This window comes from Electrophorus electricus, chromosome 17, assembly GCF_013358815.1.
Source record: "Electrophorus electricus isolate fEleEle1 chromosome 17, fEleEle1.pri, whole genome shotgun sequence".
NCBI classification, from domain to species: Eukaryota; Metazoa; Chordata; class Actinopteri; order Gymnotiformes; family Gymnotidae; genus Electrophorus; species Electrophorus electricus.
In genome coordinates, this window is record NC_049551.1 from 12,033,133 (window position 1) to 12,047,488 (window position 14,356).

At 39.9% G+C, this 14,356-nt stretch overlaps 1 protein-coding gene across 2 annotated transcripts in view; it reads right to left on the bottom strand.

The window, feature by feature from the left end:
• Window positions 1-326: 326 nt before the first annotated feature.
• lrrtm4l1 (leucine rich repeat transmembrane neuronal 4 like 1) overlaps window positions 327-14,356 on the bottom strand; it is a 28,834-nt gene continuing 14,804 nt past the window's right edge. Inside the window, exon 3 of one of the 2 annotated variants that reach the window (XM_027007242.2) lies at window positions 327-1,425. In XM_027007242.2, the coding sequence (XP_026863043.2) occupies window positions 1,360-1,425 (66 nt within the window). In that variant the 3' untranslated portion in view covers window positions 327-1,359. The remainder of the gene's footprint in view (window positions 1,426-14,356) is intronic. The other variant, XR_003410436.2, reaches the window with a different exon arrangement.

Consider the following 14,356-nt stretch of genomic DNA (forward strand, 5'->3'; position numbering starts at 1 on the left):
TACAAAATTCTAAGCACTTTTCCTCACTCACTCACTCACTCACTCACTCACTCACTCTTTAGCCTGATTGAGTAGTTTCTAACCGGGGGTTCCTATATCATTGTTAAATTTATGATTTATTTAATGATTGCCTTTAATGATCTTCAGTAATATACATTGTTTAATTTTACATGTAACTCTAATTTTACCTGTATTTCTCTATATTTTCTTGTTGTTGGTAGAAATTCATTAAAACTCATCAATACTCATTTCCATTTGACAAATGTATTTTTCTCACCATTGATTCTGACAGAATTCTCATTATAAAACAACAAATTGCCATTGTACAATACAGTTCATAGCAAAATTTAATTATTAAATTAGAAGTGCTTGAATAGAAATGGCAAAGTTTTAGTGACAAGCTAAGCTTATGGTAAAATCTCAAGCAAATACATACGCACACACACACACACACACACACACACACAAATATTCTAAGCCCTCATATACACAAATACATTTCATAAAATAAACAGAAAATACAAACAATATACCATATATGTCATCATAAACAGCGTTGACATCCTAACATCATGCACATCTTTTATCACTCCTCCCAAACATACGTGAGTATATACAGGGACGCACGATGGTTTCGCAGAGTCAGTGTTTAAAGCATCCATGTTTAAGACCTCTGTTAATGCTGAGCCAGTAGCTAGAAGGTTATGTAAACAATAAACTAACCTCAAATTACACTGCACATACAGAGAGAGAAATGCAGAAAATAAACAGACCTCAATGTTAGGAAATCTAGTTTAGGCAGCAAAGATAAGGGGCTTACACAAAGTCATTTGGAGAATGAATAGCTCTGATACACAAGAGCATTAAATAACAAGATAAGTCTAGAAATGGGATAAAGGTAACATTTGACTTGCCAAGTCAGTGGTTGTCTCCCAGATGCAGCTTCATGTTGGAGATCATTTCATTATATCCACAGCACTTCAATTCCTCTGTTGTTTAGAATGTTTTGTTGTCCACAGATTTAGTATAGAATTGTTCATTGTGTTCCTGTGTGATCACTCACCAAACAAGACTTGGGAAAAGACTAAGAGCTGTCTATACAAAACGCCGAAAAAAAGTGATGCATCTAGAACAAAACTGTGTAAGAAAAAAATGCACATTATGGGCCACTGAAACCATCCCTGCTGTCTTTCAGCTCTCCTTTTCGCATGTCCATGGTGGAAAAGTTTCCACATGTGACAGCAAGGCAAATAATAAGAAAGAAAATGGCACCGTGGGCCATGAGCTGATGCAATGGAGAGAATGTAATTAGGAACCCTGTTGCCTGTTCATAATTCATTGGAGATTAAAACATTCTGGCTATAGAATGGGTGGGATGTCTCCAATCCAGGCTCGAGGAAGTGGTCTGGGACACATGTATTCATTCTGGAAAAATAAACAAAGATAATATAGTTAGCTTAATGCACTCCAGGGTTATTCCCAACAGAATTTGTATAGTGAACAGTTCATTATAGTAGGGTTAATTACAAATGGCATAACAGTGTCATAATATTACAGGCATAACAAAGGCAAAATGTGCATGCTTGCCCATGTGTTAAATAAAACAGAGTGACTCAGGAACAGCACTGATAATACAGCCAGTGGACTGTCACAAGTGAAATGAACTCCCTGAAATGAACAGTACAATCACATGCTTGTCTGCGATTGCTCATGAGATATTAAGTAAAATCAGGGTGAATAAATTAAACTCTTCTATATGGAGTGTGTGACCTTGTCTTTGTGAGTTCTTTATCTTAAATGGATTGAATAAGGTCCCCTGAATACTAATTTGTGATATGCACAGAATGATTTCTATCTTGGTTTCCCTTGAGTGCAATAAAAAAATTCTTGATTGTAGAAAGTACTAAAAATGCAATTTTGCTGCTATTCTAAAATTACTGATGTAAGACATTTTTTTCTTGCAGGAATTGCTGTAATTTTGTAAAAAGAAAAAAATATGATCAATCTGTACTTTGCCTTTTAGTGTATGATGTTGTATTTTTGCACAGTCCTCATAATCTACACCTACAATGAAACCCTACTCGTTCTTTATAGGCAAACAGAAAACCAAGGTTAGATGCCAGTGCTCTGCTGCTTCAGTACATCAGTGCAATTATAAATTCCTGTATACTCCCTGATAGTTGTGTATGACATTTTGCTCCCTAACCATGGAAATATCAGAGTTTAATCAGAGTTTAATTAAATAGGACACTCCATTGTCTCTCCTATCATTAAATTTTGAGCTTCGCTCTTTTGACTTGAGTGAAGTGGCAGTACCTTGGGGGTGTTATCCTGGTAAATCATTTTAATAGTGCTGCAACTTACATAGCACAAAATAAATTCTACTTTTAATAGTGTTGGAACTCAAATAAAATTCTCCAAAGAAAAAGCTACCATCAGCATTTTTCTAAACTGGATTAATAATTCTGGTGAAAGTGAAAGCTCTTAAAACCATGCTTGTGAACGGGAAAAAAACGACCCAGACAGGGTTTATTCATTTTTAATCAAACAGGATGCCTGAATGTTCCTCTCATTCTGAGATCACTGCTACTATTCAGATGTACATGACACACACAGCTGTTTTGCCATGGGTGGACAGTCAAAAAATACATATAAATACCTTTTAAAAATACTAATTATTTCTATTTCAGTGTTTCCAGCACTTTCTAATTCCAGGCCACTACATTTCTTCATTCATCTTCTAAACCTGCTTAAAGCAATTCAGGGTTTTTCTTCAATTCAGGCATTCGGGTAACTTCTCTAGTTCCTTGTGATTCTAGAAAAAACTTTTTTTTTTTTAATTTGTAAAATTTTTTATACTGAAGCCAATCAGATACAGCAGCATCTCTTTCTTTGATGTGCTGCACATATAGCTGTTGGATGGAAGAGTCGCTAAAGAGAGCTGTTAGATATTACAAGAACTGTTGGTTTGCTACAACACATCAGTCATTTTTTATTTATTAAGATCTGTACACCCAGTGAGTCATATTAGTTAGTTAAAATTGGTAAATAAAACCAAAAAGGCAACATATCTAATTAAAAATATTAGTACATATATTACATACAGCCTATTTTACATATTTACTAAAATACTTTATAACAATGTTATGACCATAATAAATCACAGCACCTTTAATGTAACGGGCCTGTCAAAAATCAGATGCTTGCAGATAAATGATATGGCTTTATTGCAGGACCACACAGTCGAACAGATCAGAAAACTCAAGTAATGGAGTAGCTCGGATGTGGAGAACACAGTCCGAATAAAAAAAAACAGAAAGACTATCCAAAATCCAGGCAAAAGAATCCAACAGGGGCAGGCAGAAATCAGAATCAAGATATACAAAGTCAGGGTTTGGGTGACGAAATGCCTGCTGGGTGTAGTAGTGTGATGAAGAATTGGGTGATATGACATTTAATATATAAGAAGCAATAATATTTATACAATAATATTTTTACAAATATTTTAATATTTGAAAAGCAAGTTCTTATTATGTGCAAATTTTATTGAAGTAATATTTTATTTTAAAAGTATGTATGTTTCTATTTCTGCTCAAGCACAGGATTTGTGTTTACTGTATTCTATACAAAGCAGTACATTAGTGTTTAAAATAAACAGAAAAAGCCAGATTAGATTCAGAATTTTGGAAAAATTAATGGAACATGGAATTCATGGAAACATGGAAAAGTCAGGCTTCTTCCTTAATACTTTTTCATGCCACCTGGCTTTTACACACTTCAAATTTTTAGTGATAAAAATGCTAAAAAAAACTGTTTGCTTCTCTTTATCATATTCTTATATGCAGTTTACAGAATTCAAAATTTGACCCATATATAGCCCACTGCCACTCAGTCCCATACATAACCTTCATTTTCATACATACTGGTTAAACACCCACCAAGACTGGGAAGAACACTGCATATAAAGGTAAAACAACCAGAAATTAATTGGCAAGCCCAGTGATGAGTTTTGGAAGCAACCGCCACAGGTTAAACCTTGGTCAAGTGTGTCATCTCATCAAACACAAATCTGAGCATTGCGCAAACCCAAATTAGCAATAAGGAGGAAAACCTGAAAAGGGGCTTGTCACAGTATGGCCCTTCCCCCCTCAAACGTGTGTGTATTGCCATGCCCTTTCCTGTCGTTCACCTGATACTTGTTGTGTGTAATTGTCATGCGTGTATATAAGTCTCATGTCATATCGTCAAAGCTGTCTGTTTGAGCCAAGTAGTGTGTTAATGTGTGTTTTTTGAGTCGTGAGTGTTAAATCTACATTAAAATGTATGTCTTTGTTTGACGTGCCTTGTCCCTGCATCCTCTTTAACGTTACAGAAACACTGACCTACCAAGGATGCCTGGGAAAGGCAATAAGAAGAAGGGGAATCCCTCCTCTCTGACTGACGTCAAAAGCTCAGAGGGTGACGAGCTTCCAGCACCTAAGGCATGCTGCCCAGGAGCAAGCAGGCTGCCGCGGGTGGCTAGCAGGGAGGCATCGTCGTCAGAGGAGGACACTCCTCCGCCTAAGGCAAAGAGCCCCAGAGTGCATGCGCCTACACCTAAGACTTGTGGAGACAAAAAGGCAGCGGCACCAGTGCCTGCAACGGAACCGGACAACACAGCCGGTGCGCTTCCCGACGCACATGCGCCGAAACCAGGACAGTCGCTGCTACCTAAGGTGGCGAGGGACACTCCCTGCCAGGCTGGTTGGCCTCCGACCCAGCTGACAACTGGAGGACTGGCTGGGGTTCCTTCCCCTTTCTCTGGACTATTTAATGTATGTGGTGTTGTTCATGTGCCTCTCCCCGTCACCGTGCCTGTCCCTATTACACTAAATGTACCGGTCACTTTGTTCCCCTTTGTGTCTGTGCCCATGCCCGTTAGTGTGTGAGTCCCTGTGTCTGTCATTCTCTTGGTCCCTGTCCTTCCCCCCGCTGCCCTGCTCGTGCTGGCCCATGGCGGGTTGTCCAGTCCTCCAACGTTGCCTTTTGGCGTTGGTCTCGGGGCCGCAGCCTGATTGGCTGGTGCGCCGGGAGTCGGGCCCTTGAGGAGGGCTCTGTCACGATACAGCCCCTCCCCCCTCAAACGTGTGTGTATTGCCACGCCCTCTCATGCCGTTCACCTGATCCTTGTTGTGTGTAACTGTCATGCGTGTATATAAGTCTCGTGTCGTATCGTCAAAGCTGTCGGTGTTTGAACCTAGTAGTGTGTTAATGTGTGTTTTGAGTCGTGAGTGTTAAATCTACATTAAAACATATGTCTTTGTTTAATGTGCCTCATCCCCGCATCCTCTTTAACCCTTCAACGTTACAGGGCTGTATGACTGACTATTGCAGACAAACATCACATAGAAGGCTAACAAATTAGAGTGCTCAGAACCATGTACATTATAGATGACATGACTAATTAATGGAGTAAGGGGTTTGGCACATTCCATGCATTCAATTACCACAAACAGAGGCAACACAAAACGCTATGAGCAAAGCTTAATAATGGCTTTTCAGTTCATCCCTCATATGGAGAATAACATGATTAACCAAAAATAGGTATTTGTTATATCATTTTTACAAGCAAGAAAATAGGGCTGACCTTTATTTTGCCGAGCTGTCAGTAGTACTGTTATTTCCACCACTGTGAGGTTTAATTACCTGGATAAACCATGGAGGATTTAGTTTACGCCATGTAAGGAGTATACAGAAGCTAAGGGGCGACATATGTCATGCTAAACTTGTTGGTAAGTCCCAGCTATGTCTTTTCTGTGGCCCAGGGCTTCAATTATGTCATTGTGTCTGACAAACAGGAGCCATGCTTCTAAGTGGCCTTTACTCCTCTGTGAAATGCAAGTGGCAGACAGAAAATATGATATTTGGAACCTTTTAATGAGATATTATTTTGGTGGCTTTGAATTAAACATGTTGGAGGGTTGTGTTTGACAAGAGAGAATTGCATAGAGGACTGATAAACATATAGATGAAGAGGTAGAAATAGAGGATGAGAAGAGACAGAGGGGGAAGGATGGACATGTTTTGGCATGAGTGCTCTGAGATGGTATTCTGTGTTTCACTCTATATGACAAATCATACTGAGTCTCCAGAATTCGCAACTCTGCCTCTTTCCCTCTCTCTCCCTCCTTCATTCTCCTTATGTGCTACATTTGAAAGGGGCTTGTTTGAAGCTATTGACAATATTTGCTGTTTGTTTGTTTCTGCATTATTCAGGTGCTTACTGCTTGGGCATCAGTGTATCTGGTAGCATTATTCACCATAAGTCAAATATTGCTTAGCTTTATTTCCTGATATTCTGGACCATGTTAAATACATCAAACATTTGTCATGGTAATTAATTGTCATGGTAGGCCAATCATCTAGCAGGAGGGACATGCCCACTGTTGCACAGAACCACACCAATCACCCATTTATTAAACATACCTGTTCCTTGTTTCCCCTCTCTTATTTAAGGCCACAGGTTCCTGAAGTCACTGCTGCACATTACTGGACTCTGGAGCAACATACTGCTCCCACACCCTTTCATTTTCTTTGTCAAAGCATGGCAGCTTGTTTGCTCATGCCAGACTCTACAACAGTTCAGAGACTAACAAGACAAGAGGACAACTTTCTACATTTATAGAATTTAGCTGACACTTTTATCCAAAGTGACTTACAATTATGACTGAGTGCAACTTGAGCAATTGAGCGTTAAAGGCCTTGCACAGGGGCACAACAGTGGCAATCTGGCAGTGGTGGGACTTGAATCAGCAGCCTTCCAATTACAAGGCAAGTACCTTAACCTCTAAGCTACCACTGCCTTCTAGAGGTTATGCAACCTGCTCATGCTACAGGGACCAGGCCTCAGGCCTCAGCATGACCTAATGCTGGGGCTCAGGAGATTGGACTTGTAAGCGATGTGCCAGTAAACAGAAGTGTGGTAAAAGGGCAGGAGTCCATGCTAGGATAAAAGATACCCCTAGCTGACCTGCTCTACCATCCATTCTCCCAGTGTCTGCTTCCTGGACAATAACCTAATCTACATCTGACTCCAGCGCAACACTCAGCATGAGTTTAGATACTGTTGCATTTTTATTTTCACAGAAATTAGTTTCAGTGTACATCTCCCCCCCAGCAATATCACTAAAGAGGTGCTCTATGAGCGCTAGGGCTATTAGTGAACTGCAGAATACATACTTGGACAGACTGTTTATTGTAATGCAAATCTGAGTTGGATCTTGTTTACACATCTGCGGTGCATTGCACGCAGAGCCCTGCCCCGAAGTCAGCGACTATGTGATGCTAATACCAGATTGTCATATACTTGTCACACTGCTTGTCAGATCTTCAAGCCAGTTCTGAAACAGGTGAGAATCTGGCCAGCAGGAGCCATCCATGCCATCCAGGATTGTTTTAAGCACACTGCCTGGGGCACGTTAGGAAAGCTGCAACTGATATGACTCTATCAACCTGGAGGAGTATACTGCATCAGTGACTGGCTACATCAGCAAGTGAATTATTTCAGCAAGTGAATTACGACATTACTGTCTCCAAGATCATCATCACATACCCCAACCAGGAGCTGTGGATGACTGTCGAGGGGTGTATGCTGTTGAAGACTCATGACTCAGCCGTCAGCACAGGTGACAACGTGTCATTGAGAACAGCAAGGGCAAAACTATCCCAGGTCATCAGGGATGCATAGAGCACACATGCTCAGCGAAACTTCCAGGCCTCCCACAACACACAGAGCATGTGGCAGGGCATTTGGGCATTACATGCCTGACCAGGCCTACCTGCCTGACCAAGGTCCGTAGCACTCATGCCAATCATCATGAAGTGCTGCAAGAGACAAGTGATGAGGCACATCAAAATGCAGCTGTGCCCCTTACTGAATTCCCGACGGTTCATGTATCATCCCAAATGATCAAGTGCTACCACTCTCATCTGGCTCTTACCCATCTGGACGAAAAGCACACATACATGAGAATGTTGTTCATAGACTTCAGTTCAGAATTCAACACCATCATTCAGCACCATAATTCCTCAGCATCTAATTGAAAATTTGAGACTGCTGGACCTGAACACTTCCCTCTGTACTTACAGGTGGTGGTTAGCGTTCTAACACCAAGTTGGAACGACCCCTCTTTTAAGTGTTGTAGTGAAGAGAGTTTACAAATTATTCCCCTGATCCCCTGATACTCTGACCTGGTCAAAAGAGGGGCTCTCTTACCCTCCCAGGCCACTGACCAAACCTAGGCCACACTGGTGTCTTGAAGCTGAGCAATAAAGTCATAAATGATCTAGCTATCAAGATGGCCTGGCTCTCCCCTCTCTTTAGCGGTCATAAATTGACAGATGGGAAGGTGAAAAGCTTACCAGCCTGGTTATATTGTAAGAAACTGAGACCATAAATTACATTAGGCTCAAATCCCTACTAGCGCAAATAATTTTTCTCATTCCACAGATTCACAAAGTAACAATTTACCATTTAATTTACTATAATAATCTATGTCAAATTATATTCAACCAGTAATTTTTTTCCATAAACCAAGTCAATAACCTCTCGCTAAGCGGCTATGAATACTCAAATCCAGGCTATCTTAGTTTACTATATTTTAATTTTGATATCATTGCTTCTTTTGTTATTAGCATACTATTTACTTTTCATTAGTGTGTATTCATTGGAATTTACCCATCACGGCTTATATTGAACACACGTCTGGTTGAGACCAGAAATCTAATACACACCCACTCTTACTTTGGAAAGGTCTGCTTGCGAAAGACTATTTGGCTTTCAATTGAGCCAGCTCCAAAGGTCCAATTCCTCAGTATAAGAACTCTAGTTCTAGTTTGCGTGGGCCAGGGAGACTCCTTTGCACAGTATTCCTTTTTTGTTTTGAAGGTTTTAATTTATTTTGCCATGTGAGGTCTCAATGCATTTTCTAAAAGCCTCCAGCCATTTCAAACTGATCTGAAATCACATTTTGCAGGGTTCTGTAGAAAAGAAGCAATAGAGGATCAAAGGATCTCCCTTCTCTCTCTCTCTCTCTCTCTGTGCATGTGCGTGTGCGTGTGCGTGTGTGTGTGTGTGTGTGTGTGTGTGTGTGTGTGTGTGTGTGTGTGTTTGTGTAGGGGCGAGAAGAGAGAGATCATGACATGCAGGGGTGGAATATTTGTCAGTGGACTGCTTAAGCTGTTGCCTGCGTATATGTAACATGGGTGTTTGCAGACCATAATTAAGAGATGTCCAGCCCCAAATGTCCAATTCCTCGGTCTAAGAACCCTAGTTCTAGTTTGTGTGGGCTAGGGAGACTCCTTTGCACAGTATTCCTTTTTTGTTTTGAAGATTTTAATTTATTTTTGCCATGTGAGGTCTCAGTGCCTTTTCTGAAAGCCTCCAGCCATTTCAAACTGATCTGAAGTCACATTTTGCAGGATTCTGCAGAAAAGAAGCAAAATAGGAACAAAGGATCTCCCCTCTCTCCCTCTCTTTCTCTCTCTCTCTCTCTCTCTCTCTCTGTGCATGTGTGTGTGTGTTTGTGTAGGGGAGAGAAGAGAGAGATCATGACATGCAGGGGTGGAATATTTGTCAGTGGACTGCTTAAGCTGTTGTCTGCATATATGTAACATGGGTGTTTGCAGACCATAATTAAGAGATGTGCGCCTCCACACATTCATATCTGCCTGCCTCTGAGCATCATATTTGAATAATTTAAACATTTGCCTAGAGAGAATGAGATGGGGTGTGCTGAGGACAGCATAGTCCTGAGCAGAACATCCCTTAAGACATTAATCAAACCTTCACCATGGTTAGCTTACAGAAGTACGTAGCCATAATTTGCAAAAAGCAGTAAGATATGTATTGTTAATGCTAGCAGACTTTAGGCAATATTTCTCCAAATCATAGCTGTGCTGCTGATTTATGCCTTTATAAGAAATATCTCCTTTGCAGTATCAATGTTTTCTTGATTCTGCTATGAGAAATCCAGGAAGTAGTACTTCTAGGGAAAAGTGATCCTCTTTGTAATGTATATCACTTCATGAGTACCTCTTATCAGACCTTATATCACCTTGGTGATAAGGGGTAAAGGTAGTAAATATTAATAGGGTCTGTAATCTGCAGTGATATTCAGATTGGGGTGGTTGAACAAGTGGTTGAAATGATATAGCACATTAAGATGACTGAATCTGAGGCTCAGTATATTAAGGGATAGCAGAGAAACATAGTGCTGATAATGTGTCTCACTAAGTGAGGCTAGCTGGAAAACTGAACAAGATAAGCAGCTCAAAAACATGCTGTACAGTACTGTACATTTCTATAGTACCACTTGCTCTTTGTACTTCATGGTCAGATTTTAAAAGAATAACTCTTCAGTATATGCGGATACAAAATGAAGGCTTTGACGCTTGCAGTCATGACACTGTAGTGACACATTCATGCGTACTGTCTTTGGCCCTTATGCCAGAAGCAGACTACACAATATACATGATATTTTTGTCTTTCACAATGGTCAATATAGTTAGATTAGGTATTCATAGAGATAGTGGTAGGGAGCATGGGCATAACTTTATTTTGCAAAGGGCACTAGAACGCAGACCTGGTGTTGCATTCAATCAGCTGCACCTCAAATTTGCATCCCCCTTTAAGAAATCAAGTACTCAGGCATGGCGAAATCAGCGCTGGGACTGAAAAGAAGAGGTTAACGAAACAGTTGTATGGATGCATTTGTCAAGCCAATATAGGAACTATGAGCACTAGGGCTCCTGAGCGGCACAACAGAAAAGCATTCGCCAATCATTGGCAAATCGCAAGTTGATCTCAGGTGATGCCACAACCATCTCGGAGCCAGGGAAAGCAAGCTTGACTGTGCTTTCAGGCAGGGAGGGGTGGCTTATGCATTCTCCCTTTTCAATTATAGCCACACTGGCCAATGAGCCATGGCTTGAAAAGATGTGGAGATTGGCTGAATTTGCCCTGGAGGAAGCATGTAATAGCTCTTGCCATCTCTACTTGGCACCTGTCACATGACAGAGGAGGTTTACCTGATAGGTGGGAATTGGATATGACTAAAATTAAGAAGAAAATCGGGCATCCAAAAATCCCGAAATAGAATATACAAAAAAGTATTTGCACCATGGCAGTAAAATTGTCTATTTATTTTTTAATGTAAAAAATGTTTTGTTTTGTTTCATGAAATGTCAGTTTGCTGTTTTTTTGCTGTTTATTATCACTGCATCGTGTAACAAATTATAAGCATGAACACTAATTATGTCATTCGAAACATATTTCATTTTAAAAAACTAAACAAGCATATTAATACTCAAATTATTATTGAATGAGTGAAGCAAAGACTTATACACGAAACACTAATATTTTCAGAGTACACTTTCAAAATGTGGTGAGGACAAAGTAAGCCATTTCAGAAGGTAGTGGGGGCATGTCCCCAGTGTAAATTAAGCATATGGTCAGGAGATTGCTGGCATCACTACATATTTGACACCAACCAAGCACCATTTTCGTCCCTGTACGGGTCAAGAAATTATTAATCATGGCTACAGAAGCGCTGTGTGAGGCTGGGGGGGGGGGGGGGGGGTTGTTTTTAGTAAAAAAAAAAAAAGAAGAAACGATTTGTGGTCCGAGTCCTGGGTGTCACAAAGAAACAATGAAGTAACAAGAATATTACACAAATGCAGTTAGCTATCAGGTTCGCTGTATGTAAACTGAAGGATTCGTTGAGGAAAAAAATATTAGGTTTTGGAATTTGTATAGGCTACTCTAACATGTTGATCAGTTGGTCTGGTTTCACAATTGTTATAACTGAAATCAATTACAACAGCAGTATCCCTCTTTAGGCTTGTTCCAGATGAGATGCACCTCGCCTGGGTGGTCAGCGCCAGTAGCCCACTGCTGCTGGAGAAGAGGACAGTGGGGATTTTACCTGCCGTGACCTTACGTGACCTGGCAGCTGTATATAATACAAACAAATATACAATCTTTTCCCTGAAGAATATACATTTAAATCTCGCATGTGGGCATAATATCTAAATATCTAAATACATACTAAATATTTTTAATAGCCTGCATGCTGTATTAACTACAGTTTGTAGGTACATGTTTGTCAGTGGATATTCTAGCCAATGCAGATTAAGCTATGGTTTTCATTGTCACGCACTAATTTGCAGCATACAGTATGTACACAGATATCATGCAAGACCTCAGAGATCGCTGTAGTCAGAATGAAAGATGTCACTGAGCACATCGGCTCATGGACATTTACAGTCATATTAAGAATCAAGCTGATATTCAGAGCTTACTTAGCTTGCTGACCTTATACAATTTCTAGCACAGATTTTTTTCACCCTTGGTAGAAAATCTTTTGTAAAATTAAATTTTTAATGCTTGCATTGAGTGTTCTGAGGGGCACCCTTATTTCAGAATTATCTAGTTAACCAAGATAACCAGCTAAAGCCTGATGGACTGCCATCATTAGGTTTCATCCACCAGATGCAGATGGTAGTTAGAAAGGGTTATGCATCACAGGGGGGATTTTCCCTTCACTTTTCTAATAAGTGAAATATATGTGAGCTTGTGGTATAGCGTTAATGTAGTCATTTATTTTCTCTGCAGAAGCACACAAGTACAGCTTTGATGTGTGTGAGTGACAGAGAGCGAGAGCAGGTCTGTGTGTGCATGTAGGAGAACTCAGAAAATGCATTTTGTGATGAGGAAAGGCTATTGAGGATAAAGGAGTCCAAAACCCTGAGGTACATTTGACAGATGTGTGTCAGGTTCCACTGTCTGTCCCTTTCCCACTCTTTTCTCTCTCTCTCCCTCTTCCCTCTCAGACAGTTGCTCAGACTCAAAGAGTTTCTCAGTCAAACACTATATCTTTCTTTTTGCCACTTATTTTTTTTTCCTCCCAAATCCCCAGTGAGACTGACTGGGGTTTTTCCTTATTTAGACCTGACAAGATGCCAGCTTCAGTCATTACCCTAGTAGACTGCTTAATCAGACTCCTTGTGCAAGACAGAACAGGGGAGTCACCTGGGGAGACAACAGTTGTTAAAGTATCACTGCCTACTATACCCTGTTCCAGTATGCCTATGTGTATGCAGCTCAGTTAGGATTCTTAGGACTGGATTCTTGAGGCAGGACATATTCGCAGAGTCTGGAGTAATTTATTAAGAATAACAGGGAAGTCCATGGTAAACAGGCAGAAGCCAAACAATCAAAATATGTAAAAACATATAGCAGAGAAACAAGAATGATATAAAACAACTAGACTAGACAATGAATCCTAGGAATACTTGGAAGCACACAGACATAACCAGGGTCAATGATTGATGCCTTAAAAGGCAAATAATATAGCCACAGGAACAGCACTAGAATAAGAAACATCTGATAACAATCAGTGGCAGAGAAAGAACAAACACAAAACCAGGAAGAAAAGCAAAACAAAGAAGCACATGGTGATTGTTGCCATGGGAACCACAATGCTAGAGGAGGTGAACTGTGACACTGACACTTCTGGGTGGGCCTCACAATCTATACGTAAGTATTAGTTTCTTTAATTTTGCTCTCCGGTGATGGCATGGTGTTCTATCCTTGATACTGTGACATTACAGAACAAGGCAAAGTTCTTGCACTGTCTGTTGAACTAGTTGTACTAGTATGTATTGTTTTTTCCCTCTTCAATACCTTATTTCAGCTTGAACATTTTATTGAGGTACACTGGTCTTTTGTTTTCTTTTACCAAATGCTTTATTATTAAACTTTGTTAATGTTTTACTCGTGTGTGTCTGTTACATAAGATCTAACAGTTAAGAAAAGTGTTCCATTGAATTTGAGCAATCAAAATTTCAATCAGACAATCAGAAAATAATCATTTCTATGGTTGCAATTTCTATTGTTACTTCATTTTAACCATCAAGTGTCTCATTCTAAGGCTATTTTGTCCTGTTGCACTGGTGCCATATTTATTATCAATAATACTAATTTCTAACATATTAATTAATAGTTATTAATTTAAGCTAAATTAACAAATGTCTTAATATGGGGTTCATATGCTAGTGATGAATCAAATAAGATGTGAATCTATTTACATGTCAAAAACTACACCCCAAAACTGGTCCACTGGATTCAGATCTGATAACTTGGCAGGCCAGTGAGTTCAACTAAACTTATTGTCATGGTCATGGAGCTTTGTGAGAAGATACATTGCTACACTGGAAACAGCCATAATAAGTGGCAATAAAGAAATGCACATGTTACTGTTAGTCAGCCTGTGTGCCAAGTAAACATTTCCAACACCATTAAAACACCACCTATCAT